Below are 26,393 nucleotides of genomic sequence, written 5' to 3'. Positions count from 1 at the left end.
TAAACTTCTAATTTTTTTTAATTAGCCAAAGCATCGTACTTAAATTGTAATGAGTAAATATTAAAACTTGGATCATCTTTCCTTAGTGTGATGTCATATTGTTTTGCAAAATGAGATTTGTGGATGGCAAAGTATTTTTTTCAATTTCTGCCTCTTTATTACATAAGCTTAGGCTCTACTTGGGTAAAGTAAGGAAATAATGTTAAATTTTACATTTTCTGATTTTCCTGTCCTGCATGTCTCTATAGCATCACTTTGAAATACTATAATTACTGTTTTCATCCTAATACATAGTTGCGAACAAGAATTCTGTCTTGTAAGGGAGTTATAATTCGATGATCTGTTAACCCTGTTTGAGGGAAGCCATGTGAAGAAATCCTAATCGAACTCCTCTTCCTGTCTTAATCCTTTTTGCCTAATTGCATGGTTTTTAAGACTTCCTAAAGTTGGAAACCTCTAAGAATAAATATAAGCTAGCACTGCTGTTTGGCTCCAGGGTGATGCGTGTGAATTATCACCTTGCTGTGCTGCTTCTATACCTGCAATATTCTCTGTAATTTTTGCAGTAGCAAGCACACTATTAAATAATAATTTTCACGTAACTCTATTTAGAACACATAAAGATGAAAATCCAGTTATGAAGTTTCTCCAGAAGTCTCAGATGAAAAAATTAGATCCAAATTTTTTTTCAGTGAAAGTTCACAAAGTTGAGAATTGCATATGAACAGTGTCCTTTATTTTATATATATTTTTTACCTATAGAGCATGGTGTCCTCTATTGCATTTTGTGTATTTTGTTCAAGATACTTGATCAGACTATTCAGCCATAAAAAAGGAATGAAATTATGTCATTTGCAGCCACATGGTTGGAACAGTCATTATGTTGAGTGAAATAAGCCAGGCACAGAAAGACAAATATCATACGTTCTTACTTATATATGGGAGCTAAAAAAGTCAATCTCATGAAGGTAGAGAGTAGATTAAGACTGGGAAGAGGCTTGGGGGTGGATGAAGAGAGGTTGGTTAATAGGTACAGACCTGCAGTTAGAGGGAATAAGTTCTAGTGTTTGATAGCAGAGTAGGGTGACAATAGGTAACAGCTCTTTACCATGTATTTCAAAATAGCTAGAAGTGAAATATTCCCCACACAAAGAAATAAGTGTCTGAGATGATGGATATCCTAAATACCCTGATTTGATCATTATACATTATATGCATGTGTCGAAATATCATATGTATCCCATAAATATGTACAATTATTATGTTTAAATGAGAAGAAGATACTTGATCAGGATGAGGGATGTGGGTTGAATAGGTGGATTTTTTTAGGGCAGTGCAACTATTCTATATGATTAATGATGAATACATGTATACAAATTTTAATCATTTAGGAGGTCAGAGGAGGGGAGTCCCAAGATGGAATGGAGACTATTAGAAAAGAACCTAACTGTATTGCAAATGTATGATACAGCCTCATTGAAGAGGGGTGAAAGAGTATGGTGCTGCCTACTAAGTAACTGGGAATAAGTTGAGCCTAATACTGAAGGCAAAAGAAATTGTGCTGACTCAGACCCTTGTGCTGACTCAGACCTTCTTCAATTGATTTTATGTAACATATAAGAATAAAGTTTCGGCCGGGCGCGGTGGCTCAAGCCTGTAATCCCAGCACTTTGGGAGGCTGAGATGGGCGGATCATGAGGTCAGGAGATCGAGACCATCCTGGCTAACACGGTGAAACCCCGTCTCTACTAAGAAATACAAAAAATAGCCGGGCGAGGTGGCAGCGCCTGTAGTCCCAGCTACTCGGGAGGCTGAGGCCGGAGAATGGCGTGAACCCGGGAGGCGGAGCTTGCAGTGAGCTGAGATCCGGCCACTGCACTCCAGCCTGGGCTACAGAGCGAGACTCCGTCTCAAAAAAAAAAAAAAAAAAAAAAAAGAATAAAGTTTCTACATAAAAAAAGTCTGAATAGTATATAACATTTGTAATTTATTGTTAATGTTAATTTTTATCTTCATAAAACTTGAAAGAAAAAGATGGCTATAATGTCATTGCTTATTTTACCTATCCATTGGCCATGATAAGATGTCCCATGGGGGTACAGGTTACTTCTGAAACCACTGTTTCTCCCCAAAAACACCTTACACCTTGAGAAACTATGAATCTAACCATGAGAAAAACATCAAATCTCAGTTGAGTGACATTCTGCAAAATACCTGACAGTTACTCCTCAAAACTGCACTGTCATCACAAACAAGGAACACCTGAGCAGTTGTCACAACCAAGAAGATACAAGCCTAAGGAGACACAAGCAGTTGTAATGTGAGATCCTGAATGGAGTCCCTGAGTAAAAAAGACCATTAATGATTCATTAGTTGTGACAAATATACTATTCTAGCATAAGACGTGACAAATACACTATGCTAACGTAAGATGTTAATAATAGAGAAATTAGGTATGGGGTATATAGGAACTCTCTCTGCACTACCTTCACAGTAGTTCTGTAAACCTTAAAATGTTCTAAAATTAAAAGTTGACTTAAAAAAAAGATAATTTGAGATTACTGGTTTTAATTGGCCAGAATATCTAAAACTATGAATAAATTATGAAAGAGCCTAGTTTTTGTCACTTAATGAAAACAGTGATAGCTTAGAAGTCCTAAATGATAAGCACAGCAATATTCACTATTCTTTGCAATTTGGTATTTGCATGGCTTCTTCATTTAATTTGAAAAGTTGTAAACTGATAAAACACTATAGCATAATTCACTGGCTCAAAGCTACTTTGATTAGTCTTACTATTTATGCTAAATTGGCATTTCAATTACTTAGTCTGTTTTCTCTTATTTTGTTTTAGATGAATTAAATAATCTTGGTCATCCTGGTGAGTAATATAAACATAAAACTTTAGTTTTAGGTTTTTAAGTTGTTGAATGCAGTAAAGATACCATAGGTATTCTTTTGCTATAGTAATACTAGTAACTTTTTTCTATATGTTTAATAATATAATTTAAGGTTGAAATTAACTACATGAAGTACAATTTTATGCAAGTGATACAAAAAATATTTTAGGTTATAAAACTGTAAGGGTAGAAAAAAAGTGTTTGAGGTAACCTAAAACCTCAATGTATTTTTTATCATTGTGTGTTACTCCGTATATCATAACAAGGAAGTTAATGGGGGAAGTACATGATCTTTAATCTGAAAGCAGGAAGCAGCGTTTGACAGAGTGATAGGGGTAACATTTCTGAACTGATCAGACCCTTGGGACCTTTTTCTTGGTTCCTTAGTCATACAGTGTATTTGAACTAGTTGGGTGGGTGCCTATATCTGGAGTAAGAAGTGTGTTTATGGGGATCATTGGCACCGTACAGGTGGGTTGGTCAGTGACCATTTCTTTTTTTTTTTTTTTTTTTGAGACGGAGTCTTGCTCTGTCACCCAGGCTGGAGTGCAGTGGCCGGATCTCAGCTCACTGCAAGCTCCGCCTCCCGGGTTTACGCCATTCTCCTGCCTCAGCCTCCCGAGTAGCTGGGACTCCAGGCGCCCGCCACCGCGCCCGGCTAGTTTTTTTTTTTTGTATTTTTAGTAGAGACGGGGTTTCACCGTGTTAGCCAGGATGGTCTCGATCTCCTGACCTCGTGATCCGCCCGCCTCGGCCTCCCAAAGTGCTGGGATTACAGGCTTGAGCCACCGCGCCCGGCTGACCATTTCTTAATGAGTGACAGTTGTCAAGAATATGCAGAACTCTGTAGGCTAATTTTAATTAGAACAGATTTCTAACAAGCTAAGCCTTCAACTGAGATAAAAGGCATATCAACAGTGAGAACTACATGAAGACACAGGATATCAACACAGTGTAGGCTTCCTGAAAGACAATGATGGAACCTGTGAATAGATCTGAAAATAAAACCTTTCAGGAGTAGATTAAGAAGGTGGTTATGTCATTTAATATTTGTAGAAAGCCCTATTACTTCTCTACTTATTTCTTATTATTTTAGCATCATTACTAGTTTGCTTAGTGTCATATTCATATTGCATTAGCAAACATCTATTATTGTGAATGCCGTTGGACTGTGCTGACTGAATATAAGCAAATTATACACAGCAGAAAGTCCCCATTATGTGTGCATCATTCTCCTTGCTGTAGTAACCTTAAATTCACACAAAGCCTCAGTGAGACCTGCTTCAAGTAGGTCTTGAACTGTCAAAAACCTTCCTAGTAATTGTTTCTCTTGGTCTGAATAGAATCCCCTTTCCTAAATTAGTCTGTTAATTCTTGCTTTTCTTTAATGACCATTATGAAAAACTATTTCAGAAAAACTTTTGTAAATAGCCACGACTAAGATTCTAAAATTTTCCTGGCCCTTTGAGTTTTTTCTTACTTCCCACAATTCAGGGACTACCCAAAATTTAGGTTTAAAAGAAGAATGTTGTACAGGGAAAGCTTTTAATAGGCTTCAGTGGCATTTATTTTACCAATAGTACAAAGTTATCTCTCGACAGTAGTGGACATACAATTGATCAACTACATGTTTCCCTACATGGTGCTCCAGGTGCAGGGAGGGATTTAGTTTCCGTATAGTAGAGATTGAAAGCATAGAATCCAGAAGGAGACTCCCTCAGTTAGTATCCAGATTTGCTACTTACTAGCTTAATCACTTTGGATGAGTGACTTTAATCTCTCTCTGCCTTAATTTCCTTGTCTATATAATGGAGTTAATATAGATAGGGTAGAGTGAGGTTTCATTAGATCTATTGTATATAAAGCATGTAGAACGGTGCCAGCTGTGGCATCAGGAAATGGTAACTACTGCTACTTCTTATTGTGAACACCACCATCAGTTTTTTCCATTCAAGAGTGTTTTTATTAAAAATCTGAAGATTAGAAACTATATTCTGTAAATGATGCTGCTGTTTTATACTTTTCCTATATCTTTAACTCTGGAAATATACCATGGACAACAGCATCTTATATGTTTTGCTTTTTTATCTTTGTATAGATAATAAAGAACAAACAACTGACCAGCCTTTGGGTGAGTAGAGCTTTAAAATGCGTGATCAAAGTATAATTATTGTGTATAACTCCAGAAGGAATTTAAGACATTTTAATTTGCTTTTTTAAAGAAATATTTGAATAACATTGGGATTATAAATAAAAATGTTTTATTTTTTGTATCTGTAAAAGAAGGTTTAGAAGAGGAGGCTTAAAAATGATTACAAATTCAGTTTCTAGGGTCAAGTCACCTTCTGTGGAGTGATTTGTGTGTTTCTCACAACATGCAAACAGACGTGCATACAAAAAGAAACATGTACATGCTGCATAATTAGCATAGGGGAGGAAGTGGTTAGTGCTGTCTCTTGGTGAGGGATAGAAATCACAAGGGCTGCAGTAGCTTTAGCGTTTGCCCCTCTATCTTCTCCAATGGGAAGAGAAAATAATTTAGAATAAAATGTAAATGAACAGTTGCATTTAAAGCATGCCTGGGACAGGAAAATGTAAGGGAGAAAAGTTTAGCAGATTAACATTTAAAGATGATAATAATAGGTAACATCTTGATTCTGGCAGAAGCCAGATAAAATATGTCTAAAATTTGTCCATTAGATCAGCTACTGAAGATATGATTGGTGACTTTGAGTGGAATGTTGAAAGTGCCTAATATGTGTCAGTTACTGAGTTATGCTGGGAATTTAAACATGGATACAATGTAGAAAATAGTGGGAAGAGATTCAGAAGTGTACAAATGAAGACAGTACATATTAATTTGTTGGAAAGAAAGGGTGATTTGAAATTAACTAGATAGGGCACATATTCAAAGTGTTTTGGTAGGAGGGGAAAATGTGAGGATATTTACATTTGGAAAGGAAGTATCTATTGAGACTGTGTAGATTGACTGTGTAGATTAGAGTGATCCATCAAAGAGAGGACAACTTATAGAGCAAGTTCCTAGAAGAGATGATAGGGATTTGGGCCCAGGTGAAAACAAGAGAAATTGGCTTTAATCAGAATGTTGAAACTTCTTTTGAGATTAAAAAGAAGGAGAGATTGGTGAATAGATAGATTTATTGGGAAGTTGAGGACATTTTTAGTTTGTTTTTTGTTTCTAGGTAATTAGGCATAGTCATGCTTAAAAGGTTGAGGAAAAGGCCGGGCATGGTGGCCCACGCCTGTAGTCCCAGCACTGTGGGAGGCCAAGGCAGCAGGATCACCTGAGGGTCAGGAGATCGAGATCAGCCTAACCAACATGGAGAAACCCTATCTCCATTAAAAATACAAAAATTAGCTGGGCGTGGTGGTGCATGCCTGTAATCCCAGCTATGTGGGAGGCTGAGGCAGGAGAATCTCTTGAACCTAGGAGGCAGAGGTTGTGATGAGCTGAGATCGCGCAATTGCACTCCAGCCTGGGCAACAAGAGTGAAACTGTCTCAAAGAAAAAGATTGAGGGAAAAAGAATAAAGTAAGGCTGAATATAGATCTTATGCTGTGGCAGAGGCTTAGAGGCGAAAGAATATGGAAGCAAGGTCTGATAAGTCTGATCTACAAGTGAATGTGTATTGAGAGTCCAACTAAGACTTTTAAAAATTAAGAATTTATAATGGTTCAGATCAGTTGTGTGATTTTTCAGTAGCAGAACTCAGCTTTAAAATAGAGAAGGTGATCTGGGTGTGGTGATACATACCTGTAATCCCAGCTACTCGGGAGGCTGAGTCATGAGAATCACTTGAACCCAGGAGGCGGAGGTTGCAGTGAGCCGAAATCACGCCACTGCACTCCAGCCTGGGTGACAGAGTGAGACTCTGTCTCAAAAAAAAAAAAAAAAAAAACCTTCAAAAAGTTACTAAACTGGGAGAAAATGAAGGAATCAGGAGATTTTTAAAGTTCACCAAGTTAGAAGAGAAGTAGAATAAGTAGTAGATGGCAAAACTGTTAAAAGAATAGGAAGTTGTTTTGATTACAAAGAGGAAATAGATTATTTTAGATTTCAGAGGTGGAGCAGCTTAGGTTGACGCAAAGTCCAAGCCATGATCATGGAATCAGGAGGCAGTGAAGGTGAAGGTGTTTGATGTTGATAAGGATAAGGGACTGTGAATTACCACCTTAAGAAAACCTGCTATGAAGGCCAGTCGCAGTGACTCACGCCTGTAATCCCAGCATTTTGGGAGGCCGAGGCAGGGGGACCACCTGAGGTCAGGAGTTCCAGACCAGCCTGACCAACATGGTGAAACCCCGACTTTACTAAAAATAGAAAAAAAATTAGCCGGATGTGGTGGCACATGCCCGTAGTTTCAGCTACTTGGGAAGCTGAGGCAGGAGAATCGCTTGAACCTGGGAGGCAGAGGTTGCAGTGAGTGGAGATCATGCCACTGCACTCCAGTCTGGGCGACAGAGTGAGACTGTCTCAAAAAAAAAAACAAAAACCTGCAGGCCAGGCACGGTGGCTCAAGCCTGTAATCCCAGCACTTTGGGAGGCCGAGATGGGTGGATCACGAGGTCAGGAGATCGAGACCATCCTGGCTAACACGGTGAAACCCCGTCTCTACTAAAAAAAATACAAAAAAACTAGCCGGGCGAGGTGGCGGGTGCCTGTAGTCCCAGCTACTCGGGAGGCTGAGGCAGGAGAATGGCGGAAACCCGGGAGGCAGAGCTTGCAGTGAGCTGAGATCCGGCCACTGCACTCTGGCCTGGGCGACAGAGCGAGACTGTCTCAAAAAAAAAAAAAAAAAACAACCTGCTATGTTTCATTCATAGTGGTAAGTTTTCATGTATTCCAGCTCTATGGTCTTTTCTTTAGATCTCCAGACAGACTTTGCTGATTAAGAAATATCTATTAAAATAGTGTTCTGAACAAAGGCATAGCCATCATATTCCATAGTGAGGAGCATACATATGTCTTAGGTACACAAAATGACAAGATCCGAATGTAACTGGGTTAGTTGTTGAAGATAGTTTAATCACAAGTATGCATTTAATAGTAATGTTAATAAACTAAGTGTTTTCACCTAGTGAAATGTATAATTTAACCCTGAGATGTACGTATTTTTCCTCATTTTTAGTAGATGAAAATTTAAAACTGTGTTTAGTAAAACTTGCTCGGGATTATACAATTTAGTGGTTGAGACAGGATTGAAACCCAGCTGTCTCTCATTCCATAGCCTCTGTTAGCTCCATTATGCCAGGTATTCTTTCTCAAACATGTCCCAATTGAAAGAATAAGATAAATGGAATATCAAGTCAACTTCTATCATGGAAGTTCACCAAACATTTATCTAATGTTTCATCTGTGCTTTATGACAGGTGTCCCCCACCCCCAGGCTATGGACCAGAACCAGTCCGTGGCCTGTTAGGAACTGAGACACACAACAGGAGGCAAGTGAGCGAGCATTCCCATCTGAGCTCTGCCTCCTGTCAGATCAGCAGCGGCATTTGATTCTCATAGGAGTGTGAACTCTATTGCACACTCCTTAGGAGGATCTAATGCCTGATGATCTGAGATGGAACAATTTCATCTCAAAACCACCCCTCCCCTGGCACTGTCCATGGAAAAATTGTCTTCCACAGAACTGGTCCCTGGTGCAGAAAGGGTGGGAACTGCTGCTTAATGAAACAAGAGAACAAGCCTTGGTTTGTGAATTCAAGGCTTTGGGATACTAATAGGAGACAGACATTAAATGAATAATATAGTACATGATACATGCCTAGTAGAAATATGTAAAGAATCTAGAAATTGTTTATAGAAGATGGTGATCAGATTAGTTTAGGAGAGTTAGAGAAGGCTTTATCCTAAGAGGCAAAGCCAAGGTGACAATTTTCAAGGATGAATTGGGAGCTCTCAAGGGGATAAAATGAAAATGTATGGGATGAGAGTTCATTCAGAAATGAAGGAGAGGGAAAAAAGGGTGAAGACATGGTGAGGATGGAGGCATGAAGTAGATGGTGTGGGTGAGGAACAAGTAGTTCAGTATTGTTGGAAGGTAGGAAACCAGGGAAGGAGTGACTGGTAATGTAGTTATTTAGTGCTGAATAACATTGCAAAATTTACTAGCTTAAGAACTGCATGAGTTTTATTATCTCTCATGGTTCTCGGGGTTGGACTGGGTTTAGCAGGTGGTGCTGCTGGTCTTTCTTGGGGTCTCTCATGCAGTTGCAGTCAGATGAGGCTGGGACTGCAACATTCAAGATGACTTCGCTTACATACCTGGCACCTTAATGGGGGTTGCCAAAAGACTGTGAAGACTGAAAAATCTCCCTCCCTCCCTCTCTCTCTTTCTCTTCCTCTCACTCTGTCTCTCCCTCTCCTTGTCTGTCTCTCTCTGTCATCCCCTCCTCTTCCCGCCCCCCAACTTCTTTCTCTTCCTTTCCCTCTCCCTCTTTCCCTCGGTTCCTTGTCCCTCCCTGAGTGGTCTCTCCATGTAGCTGTTTTCTTTATGTCATGGCTGGATCTCCAAAGTGGAAACTGTCAGAGCTTCTTAAGGCTTAGATCCTGAACTGGCAGAGTCACATATTATGTTGCGCAAAGAAAGTCACGATACAGCCCAGATTGACAGGTAGGGTGACTGTACTCACAAGGGCAAGGATACTGTGGTTTGCTGGGGGCCGCCTGCTACCACAGCTGGAAAGATAGGCATGGACTAGAATGCAGATGGCCTTGAATGCCAAACTACATCACCAGTCTAGCCCCCAGCCACGCCTTCCCTAGTCCTCCACCTTCCAGCAATACTGAGCTGCCTGTTCCTCACCCACACCATCAAACTGGGACTTTATTTTGTAGGATGTGAAGAGTCACTAAAAGATTTAATACATGAGATTTTTAAACAAATACTTAATAGCATTTACTATATGCCAGCTCCTTTTCTAGGTGCTTCTGAATATTAACTCATTTTAGATAAGTAAGATAATAAAATTATTAGACATGGGACTAACGATATAACACCAGTTTTTGAAGAATATATTACATTAAACTTTGGAAGCTGTTTAGAATCACGAGTTAAAATGTCTTTCTGAAGTGGCTTCATTATTCTTTTGCTGAATCCGGTGGCATTTTTGTTTCACTTTTCCAATAAATGGTTTGTGTTCAAGAAGTTGTGGATAGCTCTTACAGCAAATGTTTTTCTACAGAAAAATTCCCTTCATTTATGTTATCACTTGAAGACCATTGTAAATTGCTTTATATTTGCCATCTTGAAGTTTTCTTTATTCCTCAGTCTTACCTCCTCAAATTCAAGTTTTATTGTTCGTTTCTCTGTCGTGTCTTTTTTCGTCTCCCTTTCTACTGCTTCTCCATCTTCCGATCACCCCAGTTCACCTGTCACCCAGGAACTGTTTTACAAGTAGATTGGACAGGTAAGATTTACTTACCCCTCCATCTTTTTCACCATTAAAGTCAAGGAAATGCTCTAAGACATCTTAGAAACTAGCTATTAAAAATTATCATTGGGGAAAAATTTTAGAAGTGTTATAGACAATTATCAATACATACATTTTAAGACCTGTAGTTCTCACACTATTGAGCCTGTGCATTCTGTAAACTGTACCAAGTGTTTCTTTCCCAAAGAGATAACAAAACCAGTGAATAAAGATTTGATAGCAGCAAAAACATCCCATGATGCTTAGTTTGACAGTTAATTGTATTTCCCTAAAGACCCAGTGATTTCTTTTTATTATATACTTATAATTGTTTTCTACCAATAAAAATCTATGATGTGTATAATTAAATGATGGTATTCCGTGGAAAAATGGAATGATTTACAAGCATTTTACTACCCCAGTAACTTTTTAACCTCTTCTGTAAACCTATGATTTGGGCTATAATGATGTAAACCAGAGACAATGCATTCTCGCATTTCCCCTCACTTTAGAAGAAGATTGATCTGAGTCTGTCACTCTGTTGAGGTTGGATCTGGATTCTAATAGCATTGATGGACTCACAAAAAATGTGCTGTGGATTAGCCAGCTAACAGTCTTCCTATAGTGGGTACTTTAGTGTAAGAATACTAGCTTATTTTAAAATAAATTTTGAAAAGGAAATACAAGGCCAGGCGTGGTGGCTCACACCTGTAATCCCAGCACTTTGGAAGGCCGAGGTGGGCAGATCACCTGAGGTCCGGAGTTTGAGACCACCCTGACCAACGTGGAGAAACCCCATCTCTACTAAAAATACAAAATTAGCCAGGCATGGTGGCGCATGCCTATAATCCCAGCTACTCGGGAGGCTGAGGCGGGAGAATTGCTTGAACCCGGGCAGCAGAAGGTTGCAGTGAGCCGAGGTTGTGCCATTGCACTCCAGCCTGGGCAACAGGAGCGAAACTCCATCTCAAAAACAAAAGGAAATACAAGTGATGTTAAGTTTTATGCTGCCTCCTATTGAAATCCATGCTGAGTATTCTTAGCTTTTTCATTGAATTAATGATGTGGCTTAAGTATCATTTCACTGTTATATATATTGATAAGACTGGGCAGTTTGCTGGAAATCTCTGAACATGTACATACAGAATAAAGATGACATGATGTAAAATTACTGAGGCTTTTCACAAAGTAGAGTTTTTTATCCTTTGAGAAAGTCACAGTATTTTAAGTTGATGCCAGTTTTAACACTAGGTTTAAGTGTTCTATGGAAAGAAAAGCAATTTCAGCAGATTTTTGGTGAAATAATCATCTCAATGATTTGAAACATCTGAAATTACATATTGTAGCCGTCAAGTCAGCAATGTGATTATTCATGCCTGTTTCAACTTTGTAAGAGTAGTATTCATAACTTACAAATAAACAGGGTTGGTTACCGAGTCCTGGCCTGTGTCAGAGGTGGGTGGCCTGCAGTTCTGGCCAGGCGGCTCTTCAGCCAGTTGGCTGGTGCTGCAGGTACTCTTGTCACCTTGTCTCTCTGCTCCCTGGCATTTCTATCACTGCTGCTACCATGACAGCTGCTGCACACGCCCCACTGTCAGCCCTCAAGAAAGAGCCATCACAGGCTCTTATTGTCACGGAATAGTCTTGAGGTTTTGGAGTGTTATTTTTTTTAATTTTAATTTTTTTCCTCCCTTTGATACCAGTGGGTCTTGAGTTTTTAACCACTGACCCCATTCCAGGCTATCAAAGAAAGGTACCGTGTTGAAGACCTCATAAGCACTGTCCAGCCTTCCACACTGTTTTAGATGGGCTGCACACCTGGTTAAGCTAGCTGCTACTTATAGGCATAGATACACATCTTTTTTTCTTTTACGAACAAAAAAACTGTTTCTATCAGAATATATTATCTTTGAGCAAAGTCTCAGTGCACTAAGTTCAAAAAATGAACTTTTAAGGTACTCATACACAAAATCTTCACATACCCCTGAAATAGCCTCATTTGATTCAAATGAGGAGTATTTTTAAAAGATGCTAAGAAGAGGCAGTAGTACATCTACATGGCTACTGCAGAAACCGAGAATATAGTACTCAATGAAGTTCTCTCTCTCTTTGGTATTTCCCTTCATTCACTCTAATGTGAATTCTTCCTGTCCCTTTTTTAGTTATTTATCTTGATTTTAGCCTCTTCCATTCTCAGCAAAACAGAACCTAATTTGATGGGAACCCAATTTCAGATACTCCTTGTTTAAATTTGCTCCAAAAGTCTAGTTGAATATTACATCCCTTTTGTTATAATTTATTAAAAGTAAACTTTAATATTAATTACTATTATGCTTCATATGCAGCTAGTAAATATCCTTTGCCTGGCTCTCAGAAGTGTGAATATGTTTAATTTCAGTTTGATGTTGTTAGCATCTGTGTTCCTCAGAGAATATTGATCTGCTACATAAATAGTTCTAATATGAAATTAAATAATAAGGAAATCTTATTTGAAATGAAATAATGCAGTCTTAAAGCATACTTTTTTATTATACTACCATTTCCATAGGTTTTGTTCTAATCTTTATATCTTCTTTAAACACCCCCTTTCTTTGTTTTTTCAAAGCAAAGGACAAGGTTGCCCTTTTGATAGGAAATATGAATTACCGTGAGCACCCCAAGCTCAAAGCTCCTTTGGTGGACGTGTACGAATTGACTAACTTACTGAGACAGCTGGACTTTAAAGTCGTTTCACTGTTGGATCTTACTGAATATGAGATGCGTAATGCTGTGGATGAGTTTTTACTCCTTTTAGACAAGGGAGTATATGGTAAGATATTTATAATGTTTGTTTTTACAATTATCCATTATTCTTTTCATTATACCAGTTAGGTTAAGAGTTGAAAATCAGATAAGGTAAGCATGTTGTTGAATGGAAGAGTTTTATTTTTCTTATTAAGATGATACATTTGATCTTCATTCCATCTGAATAACTAATTAGCTTCATGTCTTTACTTTTATATTTCTTGTTTTGCCAAAACATATTGTTCTTATTAGAATTCTTGCCTATCTTTTGTGATTTTTTTTATTGATAGAGCCACAGTATAGTAAAACTCGATGACCACACAGCAAAATTCACATTCATATGTGGAAAATACTGCAGTATGTGGGGTTTTCTTTGGGGGGATAGCATAAAAGGTTCTAGTAGAATGTATGTTTTGTATGTTTCTTTTTCCTAACTATTGCATGGTATTTTCTAGTCTTTTAGTGGGAACTAGATTTTAACAAGGAAATGTTGGTGGATGGGGCCTATAAAAGCAATTTGTAAATTGAAATTCTATACAGATATGCTTAGAAATGTACCTCTACAAAAATTCTAACAGTAAATGTTTAAATTTTTTTTCCCATTCTTTCACCTAAATATGTTAACACTGCATATATAGTAAAGAATTTCAAAAGAGACAGAATGTGCTATCAGTAGCAAATCATTTATTTGGTGATTTATTGCTTTCAATATGGGAAGGCCAGCTGTTGAGCTCATCTGAACCGTGTTTTGCAGGATTGTGCTTCTGTGACATTGTGCAATAACATCAGATTGCCAGGGAAGTGACATTTCCAGGCCTGTTGTTAGGCATACAATGATAAACAAAAAGTACCGGTTTGGCTCCTGTATCTTTCCAGTTATTTTATTTTAATAATTTCTAAATTTACTCTTATTATTTGTAATTAGATTGATAAGGCAAGTTTGGTTAGAATTTTTAATGGTTCTCAAAGTAGATTTTTTAATGAAACAAAAGCTTCCCCCCCCCCCAAGATTTACCACACTGTTGTATAAGGGATGGGGAAAGTCTTAAAATCTTACTTAAATGAGTTTCCTTCTCTAAATAATGAGGATTTAGAGAAAGACAAATGAAGTTAACAAGGTAAACACCTCAAATGTGAGATTTCAGCTATTATGCTGATGTGTTAATACAACTTTGCTTATAAGTCTTATGGAGTGATGACTAATGGGCGTATCCATCCATTTTTTCTCATGAAAATCTGAAAGAATATACAGTGCAAATATGCCACCTTGGTAATTGGCTTATACAGGTTGAGCATTCCTCATCTGAAAATCCAAAGTCTAAAACTTTTTGAGTGCCAACAGGATGCCACAAGTGGAAAATTTTACACCTTAAGTCATGAGGTGTCAAAGTTAAAACTTTGTATCATGCACAAAATTATTAAAATATTATATAAAATTACCTCCAGGCTATGTCTTTAAGATGTATATGAAATATGAATGAGGCCAGGCGAGGTGGCTCATGCCTGTAATCTCAGCACTTTGGGAGGCTGAGGTGGGTGGATCACTTGAGCCCAGGAGTTGGAGACCAGCCTGGGCAACATGGCAAAACCCCGTCTCTACTAAAACACAAAAATTGGGCCGGATACAATGGCTTACGCCTGTAATCCCAGCACTTTGGGAGGCCGAGGTGGGCAGATCACCTAGGTCAGGAGTTCGAGAGCAGCCTGTCTAACATGGTGAAACCCCGTCTCTACTAAAAATGTATGGTGGCAATCACCTGTAATCCCAGCTACTCGGGAGGTTGAGGCAGGAGAATGGTTTAAACCCGGGAGGTGGAGGTTGTAGTAAGCCAAGATCATACCACTGCACTTCAGCCTGGCTGACAGAGCGAGACTCCATCTCAAAAAAATAAAATAAAAACACAAAAATTAGCTGGGCATGGTGGTGCATGCCTGTAATCCCAGCCACTCAAGAGGCTGAGACACAAGAATTGCTTGAACCCAGGAGGCCGAGGTTGCAGTGAACCAAGATCACACCACTGTACTCCAGCCTAGGCGACAGAATGAGACTTGGAATCTTGGTCTCAAAAAATAAAAGAAAAGAAAAACATAAATGAGTTTCATGTTTAGACTCGGGTGGCATCCCCAAGATAACCTCATTATGTGTATGTAAACATTCCAAAATCTGAAACACTTCTGGTCCCAAGTCTTTCAGATAAAGGATACTCAACCTGTATTTTCAATCTGGCATCAGGGGTGTTGTTTGTTTTTATATTATACAATTGATCTCAGCTTTTAAGGTGCCTACGTGGCGTAAAAAGGAAAAGGCTTCCAAAACTTCACTAGAAGTGATGAGGTGTAAGGAAAAAAAATTAATCAGTTTAGGTTTCTGTGTCGGTGAAGTATTTAAAGATTGAGGGAATTATATGAAGAATTACTACCTAGGTTGTTTATTCTCATTTCTTATTGATATTTTCACCTTGGCTTTTAAGCCCTTTTTTTGACTTGTAAAAACAAATCCTGTGGCCTCACACCTGTAATCTCAGCACTTTGGAAGGCCAAGGTGGGCAGCAGATCACCTGAGGTCAGGAGTTCGAGACCAGCCTGACCAATGTGGTGAAACCCCATCTCTACTAAAAGTACAAAAATTAGCCCAGCATGATGGTGGGCACCTGTAATCCCAGCTACTTGGGAAACTGAGGCAGGAGAATCACTTGAACCTGGTAGGGGGAGGTTGCACTGAGCCAAGATCATGCCACTGCACTCCAGCTTGGGCAACAAAGCGAGACTCCATCTCAAAATAACAAAAACAAATCCTTTAGTTGCCCCTGTGAAGTAGAGAATCAGAAATATTAAAAATTGTGACAAGATTGCAGTTTAGGCTGAAGCTTTGCCCCAATATAAAAACATCGTCTTGGAGTACAAAATAAAGAGGCATGTTAAAGCAGAATGTCAGCTTAAGAAAGCTAGAAAACTTTTGAATCCTACTGATTCGTGTCTTAACAGGGTGGCTGCATTATATTTTGAAGTATTGTGAATATTCCAAACATCAGACACATCTACACTAAATGTAAGTGTGGTACAGGCTTGAGGGTTTAGGGCATATCATAAAGAAACGTTTAGTTTTTCTTTTGGACTGTGCCTTTACTGCTAGTTGATATTACCAGGGGACTCAGTGCTCTAGGGCTGTGGGGGAAGATGGAAGGCAGAGTCACCGGAATTTCAGCATGAACAGCTAGATTCGGAGAACTGAGGAACTCGAGTTCATGCCCTTTTATATTATATTGCATGCAGGTTTGTAGAAGAAATAAAAGTTGCAACAGAACAGACAATAATTCAGTTTTAAACATATATAAACATAAAAAACAGGAACCCAAATCAGAAATAACTGACTTACACTACATGTCTTTAAATATAAATAAGGAGAAGGATTTCTAGTTATGTTGTATAGATGGCCAGGATAAAAAGTAGCCCTTTGGCCTGAGATCTGTCCCCACATAGCCTTTCTGTGTTCATTGCTTGCTGCAGCTTTGCTGTGCATTCGTGTAGAAGAACAGTAAAGGAGTCTGGTCGGAATATGGCAAAAGTGTTATTTGACCTGCAGCAGAGCAGCTGTTGAGTTCACGTAGCTCAGTGGTTAAGCAGTGGGCCTTAGTGTAGTTAGCCTGGGTTCGAAGCTTTGACTTTCTGCTAACTAGCCGTGTGACTGTGGTTCTTTAACTTTTCTAAGCCAAAAGGAATCTACAAAATGGATAGAACTAAATTAATGAGGTTAACAGGATAAGACAAAATAATTATCCCTGTGCCTGGCACACTAAAAGTGCTCAAAATATTGTACCCATTATTATTGTCATTTCCTGTCAATTGATTAAAGACATTCAAGCACTTTTTCATCTTTAGATTGGTGATTTGGACTAGGTAGCATTCTACTTCAGGCTTCAATGAGAGAAACCCAGCTTTAATCAGTTTCTGTGTGTTAAGGGTCTTCCAAAGGTTTTTTGAGGGGTTCTTTTTTTTTAGGTTTTTAAGGTTTTTTGTGGGGTTTTTTGTTTAGTTTTTTGATACGGAGTCTCACTCTGTCGCTCAGGCTGGAGTGCAGTGGCGTGATCTTGGCTCACTGCAAGCTCCGCCTCCTGGGTTCAAGCGATTCTCCTGCCTCAGCCCCCCAAGCGGCTGTGATTACAGGCACGTGCCACCAACACCTGGCTAATTTTTTGTATTTGTAGTAGAGACGGGCTTTCACTGTGTTAGCCAGGATGGTCTTGCTCCATCTCCTGACCTCAGGATCCACACACCTTGGCCTCCCAAAATGCTGGGATTACAGGCGTGAGCCACCATGCCCCGGCCTGCCTAAGGTTTTTATTTTGAGAAAAAAAAGTTGGGGAGTTTGAAGCTATATTGTAGTAAAACAGTGAAAAACCAGTGCACTGACATTTTACATTGTCTGAGAGTCAAGTTCCCTAAAAAGCCAGCAGTAGATTATAGACAGTATTATATAGCACAGTAGCAAGGCTGGCCAGCATCTGTATTTCGGTTCTGTCACTTACTAGGCATTTCAGTTTGGATGAGCTTTTAAACCTCTTCATGTCTCAGTTTTCCCATCTGTGAAAGAGGGTTGTTAATATTACCTACCTTGTTATGAGGATTGTGTGAGGCAATATAACTAGTGACCTTTCTTGGAACAGTGCCTGGCACATAGTAAGTGCTGTGTAAGCCTGCTGGGGTGGTGGTGGTTGTGCTTATCGGCCCCTCACGTGCTACGTGGAGTGCATATTCAGTTGAGTGGAAAAGTTTTTCATTTAAACGATTATTTTCTCTGTAGGCAAAAATAAATATCCATGACTATGTTCTTGAATCATCCTCCCAAGAAATAAAATTCCCTAAAGATCTAATTTGCAGAACTATATTTCTAAGTATAGTAAGTTTTTTGACATTTGTAAAAAAACACATATTTTCTTCTCTATCCTTGAGTAATAGGATAGTTAAATAAATAAGCAGTACTAGAGATGGAATTTAAAACAACAACAACAGTGAGTTGGGCCATGCACAGTGGCTCACATCTATAATCCTAACACTCTGGGAAGCGAAGGTGGGAGGGTTGTTTGAGCCCAGGAGTTCAAGACCAGCCTGGACAATATAGTGAGACCTCATCTCTACAAAAAATTTAAAAATTAGCCAGGCATGGTGGCACACGCCTGTGGTCCCAGCTACTTGGGAGGCTGAGGTGGGAGGATAGCTTGAGCCTGTGAGGTCGAAGCTAGAGTGAGCTGTGATTGCACTGCTGCACTCCAGTATGGGCAACGGGGCAAGACCCTGTCTCAAATAAATAAATACATAAAATTTTTTTAAAAATGATTTGGACTAGTTCATTTTACACAAAAGTACTTAGTTCCCCTCAATATAATTTGGTTGCAGACTTTGATACAGAATAGTTACCCTTTTCATAAGACATTTTGGGAAAGAAAAAACATATGTTGGTGTTAAGTGCCTTAATTTCATTCAGCAGTTGGAGGGCTGGGCATGTGGCATTAATGTAACAGAACAACATTCAGCTTTTCCCTGTATGAATGGAAGCTAAGCCTTCCCTCAGAGTTGTGTCTTCACCCCAGTCAAGTCTTGCTGGAGCCAAACATATTACCTGACATGAGGGAGGCAGCACCTAGGCCTGCTGTCAGTTGTCTCTAAGTAATACCAGTTGTTGAAATGGTACCATTTCTACTAAAAGACCCTTGAAAAGAGAACTCCAGATCTGAGACTGTCTTGATTGGTTTGCATTGTTAATTTAATGCAATTCAGTAAGTATTTGCTGAGTTATTTTCGTTACATCGACAGTCCAGATGAAGGAGTATGCTGTGTGCTGAGGGAAATAATAGTGAATACAGATCATGATCTGTCCTTTTAAGAAAGTTTTAGTCCCAGGCCGGGCACAGTGGCTCACGCCTGTAATCCCAACACTTTGAGAGGCCGAGGCAGGCAGATCACCTGAGGTCTGGAATTTGAGACCAGCCTGACCAACATGGAGAAACCCTGTCTCTACTAAAAATATAAAATTAGCGAGGCGTGGTGGTGTATGCCTGTAATCCCAGCTACTCAGGAGGCTGAGGCAGGAGAATCACTTGAACCCGGGAGGTTGCAGTGAGCTGAAATCGCACCATTGCACTCCAGCCTGAGCAACAAGAGTGAAACTCCATCCCAAAAAAAGAAAATTATTGTCCTTTAATACAATGAGAAAAAACACTATGGAGTCAAAACATACATCAACTCTGTGATTTTAAGCAAATCGCTTAATCTTTGTAATTTAATTTTCTCATCTATAAAATAAGGATAGAAATCATTTAAAGTTATTATATAGATTAAAATTAAATTGTGTGTATGAAAGTCCTTTGAAAACCAAGAAAATATACAGGTTGAGTATCTCTAATCTGAAAACCCCAAATCCAAAACACTCCTGGTCCCAAACATTTCAGATAAGAGCTACTCAGAGTGTGCAAATGTAAAAGATTAGTGTCATTATGATTTCTTATCAGAAAAACTAAGTAGACATAGGATTATACAATATCAGGAAAAGCCTGTGTGTGATCGTCAGAAAGTGCTGCTACAGCATTTCAAGGTAGGGAGAATTTGAAGTGTGTTAGAAAGCCACAAACCAGTTACCAGGTAGTGGTTACCAGGTAGTAACTTGCTAAGGATTCTGACCTTTGGAAATAACCCTTGAGGAGAGTAGATAGAAAGGAGATAGAGTAACTTGAGCAAAGTTGTGGAGGTTAAAAATAAGTTTGTCTTGCTCTTGAAGCAGTAAAGAGACTGATGGAAAATAGAGTTATGTTTTGAATACTTGATAGAGGAGTATAAGTTGTACTCTATTTTATAAGTGTATAATTCAGTGATTTCAGTATCTTCACAAAGGTGGGGCATCAGTCACCACTACCTAACTTCCGAACATTTCCATCATCCCAAAAAGAAACCCTGTATCCGTCAACAGTCACTCCCATTCCTCCTTACACCAGCCCCTGGCAACCACAAATCTATATTCTGTTTCTCTGGATTTGCCTCTTCTGGACATTTCATATAAATGGAATCACCCAATATGTGGCCTTTTATGTCTGCCTTCTTTCACTTCGCATAATGTTTTCAAAGTTCGTTCATATTGCAGCATGTACTAGAACTTCATTATTTTAGGAGTAGATAATATTCAATTATATGCTGTATTTTGTTTATCATTTATCATCTCATGGACATTTTTGGACGTTATGAATAATACTGCTGTGAGCATTTGTGTACACATTCTTTTTTTTTTTTTAATTTATTTATTATTATTATACTTTAAGTTGTAGGGTACATGTGCATAACGTGCAGGTTTGTTACATATGTATACTTGTGCCATGTTGGTGTGCTGCACCTGTCAACTGTGTACACATTCTTATGTGAACATAGTCTCCATTTCTCTTCGGTATGTACCTGGGAGTGAAATTCCTGGGTCATATGGTAATCTGTATTTAACTTTTTGAGGAACTGCGAAACTCTTTCCAAAGTTCTTACACCATTTTACATTTGTGCCACCAGAAATGAATGAGGGTTCCAATTTCTCTGCATCCTTGCCAACACTTGTTCTTGTCTGTCTTTTTATTGTAGCCATCCTGGTGAGTGTGAAATGACTTGGATTTGCATTTCACTAGTGGCTAATGATGTTGAGCATCTTTTCATGTGCATATTTGCCACTCATACGTCCTCTTTGGAGAAGCATCAGATCTTTGCCTATTTTTAAATCAAGTCATTAGTCTTTTTTTTTTTTTTTTTTTTTTTTGAGATAGAGTCTTGCTCTGTTGCCCAGGCTGGAGTACAGTGGCGGGATCTTGGCTCAGTGCATCCTCCGCCTCCTGGGTTCAAGCGATTCTCCTGTCTTAGCCTCCTGAGTAGCTGGGATTACAGGCTCCCACCACCACACTTGGCTGGGTTTTTGTATTTTTAGTAGAAATGGGGTTTCACCATGTTGGCCAGGCTGGTCTTGAACTCATGACCTCAGGTGATCCACCCGCCTTGGCCTCCCAAAGTGCTGGGATTACAGGTGTGAGCCACCACGCCCGGCCATCATTAGTCTTTTTACTGATGAGTGAAAGAGTTCTTTATTCTGGATACAAGCTGTCCTTATCAGATAAATGATTTGCAAATATTTTCTCCTGTTGTGTGGGTTGTCTTTTCAGTTACCTGATCTTTGTCGTTTATTGAATTAAATCCATTCTTTTGGTCATTATTTTTAAAACCTATCTGTGCACTCCTTTTTAAAATTCCCTATGTGTGCTGTCTTATTTTCTTTTTTTTTTTTTTTTTTTTTTTGAGACGGAGTCTCACGCTGTTGCCCAGGCTGGAGTGCAGTGGCGCGATCTCGGCTCACTGCAAGCTCCGCCTCCTGGGTTCACGCCATTCTCCTGCCTCAGCCTCCTGAGTAGCTAGGACTACAGGCGCCCGCCACCGCGCCCGGCTAATTTTTTGTATTTTTTTTAGTAGAGACGGGGTTTCACTGTGGTCTCGATCTCCTGACCTTGTGATCCGCCCACCTCGGCCTCCCAAAGTGCTGGGATTACAGGCTTGAGCCACCGCGCCCGGCCAATGTGTGCTGTCTTATTTTCATTCACAACAGTAATTTAGTTTTTTGCTAAGCTAGTCTCTTTTCTGTTAGCTTTCATTCCAGGTCCTATCTGTTTATTTCTGTTCTCCTGCCCATAATCTACCTTGCTCTCTCTCTGCCTTTCCAAATTTCTAGCCTTTCCCTCTCTTAAGACCATCCCCTGTTGTTTCACTTCATACTGATATTCCTCTCTGTACTTTATTCATTTCATACATACACGGTGGTTGTTCCACTAACATGACTTATGGCATTTAATTATATGATGACTTTCATTGTTGCTTGATAACATAAACATGTGTGAATCTCCATACATGAATCTCCCGGTCTCCTGCTAAGAGGTTAGGAACTTTGTCTTCGTCCTTCTTTTTCATCTCTCAGTGCCTATGTGATAACTTCCAGAGCACACATGAGCTGGAACCCACACTTGATAAATGGCTGTATCTATTTTCTCATTTTAGCTGAAATGTTGTATTTGAAAGAACCGTTTTTCTCATTTTAATAGAAATTCAAAAAAAACAGACGACGTGGATTTTGTCCTGTAGGACCACATGCAGCAAATTGTCTTTAATTCTCAAAGCCACAGTCTCTGCTAGGAGTCGGGGCCATAATTACAATGGATTAGCTATTTTGGATTCCCTATCTAAATGGCTTTTACTGTTTGCTTTAAAATACCGTGTAAAGAAATAATTAAATCCAGAATATTGAGAGAGCAAAATTAGTGGGCTCCAGAAATTGCAAGCAGAGGGGAGGATATCTTCAAAAGTGTTTTGTCCAGTATTTTTATGAAGAAGTTCAGACTGATATTTTTGTTGTTTTTTACAGCCAAAACAAAATTATTTTCAAGAAAACATTGAGTTGTGTTAGTTTTTATAGTATCATTTCTCAGTAAGGAAATATGATTCATCTATTGAGTCCTAAAAATATCGCAAATTTTAGATTATTAATTCAAAAGACTCTAGATGGAAGATTGGTATTCATATCTCATAGCAAAAAGAAAAAAATAGTAATCTGTGAAATCAGATTTCCCATCTCTGATTATAAAACTACCTTTATATTTTAATAACCCTTAACTAATGTTTATGGTAATACCTGTGGAGTTTCTTAACTTCATATTGCAGGTGCTGTTCATCTGAATTGTGTGTGTTTGTTCATCTGTTAAATACTTCCTAAGCTCCTGCTGTATGCCAGGAATACACAAATAAATAAATGTAAGACTGTCTCTGCCCTAACAGAACTCCTAGCTTCATGGAGGAGACAAATGAGTCAGGAGAGAAATCCTAGCTGCATTCTTTTTTATATATCATAAAATAAAATTGTATTTTAGATTATACTATTGGTTACAAATATATTACTTTTATAAATTAGGATATACTTCAGACAGCATTTTGTTACTGTCTTAAAATGCAAATTTTAAGTACAGATTGTTGGTAATAATTTTTTTATTTATTATTTTTTTGAGACGGAGTTTTGCTCTGTCGCCCAGGCTGGAGTGCAGCGGCATGATCTCAGCTCATAGCAACCTCCACCTCCCAGGGTCAAGTGATTCTTCTGCCTCAGCCTCCCAAGTAGCTGGGATTACAGGTGCCCACCACAACGCCAAGCCAATTTCTGTATTTTTAGGAGAGATGGGGTTTCACCACATTGGCCAGGCTGGTTTCAAACCCCTGACCTCAAGTGATCTCCCTGCCTTGGCCTCCCAAAGTGCTGGGATTATAGGTGTGAGCCATCATGCCTGACCTGTTACCAATAATTTTAAATGCAAATTAACATTGTCTATATTTGTAATTGGGTATTTCTTACATATGCTCACATCACCTTGAAGAAAATTAAAGTCATGGTTTTTTTTTTTACAAAAAGTTATGCAGTCTGTATGTTCACAGTGCATTTAGAATTGAAATCTACCTCTCTTTTATTTTCCTCTTTTCAAAGGGTTATTGTATTATGCAGGACATGGTTATGAAAATTTTGGGAACAGCTTCATGGTCCCTGTTGATGCTCCAAATCCATATAGGTCTGAAAATTGTCTGTGTGTACAAAATATACTGAAATTGATGCAAGAAAAAGAAACTGGACTTAATGTATTCTTATTGGATATGTGTAGGAAAAGGTAAATTTTCTAATCTTTATTAAACAATTGTTGGAGTTAAATATCAACCTTGACAAACTAGAGAAACCTGCGAAATGCTAACAGCCATTTGCGTGTGTGAATTTTAGTTTATACATCGAAACTGGAAGAACAAAACTAGAGAAAAATATATTTACTCCATGTGTATCTAATTATTTTAACTCTTCATATTTGCTATAGAACATAAACAAAGAACTAAAGGGCATGGGCATTTACTCATACTACAGGGGATTCAACTCTCCAGAATGCCTTTAGATGACTTTAATAATCATTGTAGTTATTCCCTCAGGAATTAACAAAACCAGCACCCATGGAGTTGGGATTTCTGGTCACTAGTCAGTCCTGGTCTTCCAGATACAGAATGAGTAGCCGAAGCAGATGTTTGGAGGTTTGGATCCCATTTATCTGCCATTGCCTTTCTAAGAAATAGAACCAGTGCCTCTAGATTTACTATTTTTTGCTTGCTCAGCATTTACGAATCAAAATCCAATGCCAGAGTTCAAATGCAACTCCGGTTTTAAAGCTCACAAGGAGTTAGTGGGTTATTTTGGGTAGATATGTAGCTACCTAGATGAAAAATTTTGAATCTATAATTTTAAATTATGTATTCTAAAATACTGTTGTATTATCTCATTATTTATACTCTTTTAAGGATGATCTTTAACTTTTCATATTTCTGTCTGCTCTTCTCTGCCTCCGTTGAATAGAAATGACTACGATGATACCATTCCAATCTTGGATGCACTAAAAGTCACCGCCAATATTGTGTTTGGATATGCCACGTAAGAAAATTTTATGTTTACGTTGAAGTTTCCTTTATTCTTTGATATCTTTTTGTTTGCTTTTGCTTTTTAGGAGCAGGGGTCTTAACTCTGTCGCCCAGGCTGGAGTGCAGAGGCGCCATCATAGCTCACTGCTCCTGGGCTCAAGCAATCCTCCTGCCTCAGTCTTCTGAGTCGCTGGGATTACAGGCATGTGCCACTGTGCCTGGCTCCTGAGGTCTTTTTGATTCTAGATTAGAGGCCTAGAAAATACCTATAGACACGTAGGCATAAATTTACCTCCTTGATGTTCTTGGTAGAAAATTTTAAATCGTCAACTTTAGCATTCCATATCGTGGTATCTTATTATTAAGCCCAAATTGGGCATGTAGTTCCTGCTTAAAGATTAACTCTTTAATTATTGATGTCATGTGAGAGGCAGAAGAGAAAATGAGGCTCATCAGTGTACACAGAAGTCCCATGTGGCAAGTGTTTGTTTTTCTAACATTTTCTTTTTAAAAAAATATTTTTATTGGATATTGACAAGTTATAATTGTAGGTATTTATGGGATACAAAGATATGCTATGATGTACGTATTCAATGTGGAATGATTGAATCAAGTTAATTCACATATCACCTCAAATACTTACCATTTTTTTCCTCCTAACTGAAACATTGTACCCTGTGACTAACAGTCCCTGTGCCATGCCCACCTCCCAGCCTCTGGTAATCACCATTCTGCTGGCTGCTTCTCTGAGTTCATTTTTATTAGCATCCACATATAAGTGAGAACATACAGTATTTGCCTTTCTGTGCCTGGTTTAACTTCTTTTTCTATTTTTAAGGTGTCAAGGAGCAGAAGCTTTTGAAATCCAGCATTCTGGATTAGCAAATGGAATCTTTATGAAATTTTTGAAAGATAGATTATTAGAAGATAAGAAAATCACTGTGTTACTGGATGAAGTTGCAGAAGGTAAAAAATAAAGAGAAACTACTCAGAAAAAAGAGCAGGGGGGACACACCTATTCAGGGTTCCCTCTCTGGTGATTGTTTAATTCTTATTATGTGGGTTTGGAATTAGTATCTACTTTATAAAACAATTTTTATATTAATATAACATTCAGCAACACTTCTGCTATTTAATGTCATCTTTCTTTCCCTTTTGACGTAGCTCTCCATCTGTGCAGCATTACTTAGACTACAAGGCTAAGCCTAGGCACAGTCATTAAAAGTTGAATCCTCAGATCTCTGCTTTGCTTCTGTGCCCAGTGCCTTGGTGCTGGCAAATCTCCCTATTTGGGGGTGGGTGGGGGGCGTGGAGGGGTGGTGGGGAGATGTCCAGTGAGCAGTCTCTCCCAGGATGGGAGTGAGAAAACTTTACAGAAATGTTTAGATACTGCTGGAAAAAGCTGAGTTCATTTTTTTTCCTTAATGAACTTAGTAGTTTTAAAATCCTGATTTAAGGATGTGATCCTAGGGGTTCTAATGCCACATCTTCCATTTCTATCTGTTCTTTCCCTGCCTGCTGGTATAATGTTATGCATATGTCAGATGCTGAATAAGTACCTATTATTTTGGTAGATTGCACTGTGGTTTTTGAAAAAACATTTTATAAGCCATAGCAGAAAGAAGGTAACTTGGTCAGGCATGGTGGCTCAAACCTGTAATCCCAGCACTTAGGAAGCTGAGGCAGGAGGATCACTTAAGGCCGGGAGTTCAAGACCAGCCTGAGCAACATAGCGAGACCCTGTCTTCAAAATAAAAAATACAAATAAAA

At 38.7% G+C, this 26,393-nt stretch overlaps 1 protein-coding gene across 3 annotated transcripts in view; it reads left to right on the top strand.

Moving 5' to 3' along the window:
• The window catches only part of LOC105477057 (MALT1 paracaspase), an 86,044-nt gene that overhangs the window by 39,629 nt on the left and 20,022 nt on the right, over window positions 1–26,393 (top strand). For 2 of the 3 annotated variants that reach the window (XM_011733396.3, XM_011733395.3), the window contains 6 exons: window positions 2,855–2,881; window positions 4,999–5,031; window positions 12,946–13,149; window positions 23,659–23,836; window positions 24,562–24,636; window positions 25,462–25,589. In XM_011733396.3, the coding sequence (XP_011731698.2) occupies window positions 2,855–2,881; window positions 4,999–5,031; window positions 12,946–13,149; window positions 23,659–23,836; window positions 24,562–24,636; window positions 25,462–25,589 (645 nt within the window). The remainder of the gene's footprint in view (window positions 1–2,854; window positions 2,882–4,998; window positions 5,032–12,945; window positions 13,150–23,658; window positions 23,837–24,561; window positions 24,637–25,461; window positions 25,590–26,393) is intronic. The other variant, XM_011733397.3, reaches the window with a different exon arrangement.

This window comes from Macaca nemestrina, chromosome 19 (assembly GCF_043159975.1).
Source record: "Macaca nemestrina isolate mMacNem1 chromosome 19, mMacNem.hap1, whole genome shotgun sequence".
In the NCBI taxonomy this organism is placed as follows: domain Eukaryota; kingdom Metazoa; phylum Chordata; class Mammalia; order Primates; family Cercopithecidae; genus Macaca; species Macaca nemestrina.
The sequence above is the reverse complement of the archived record's forward strand: the minus strand, read 5'-3'. Positions and strand labels throughout refer to the sequence as shown.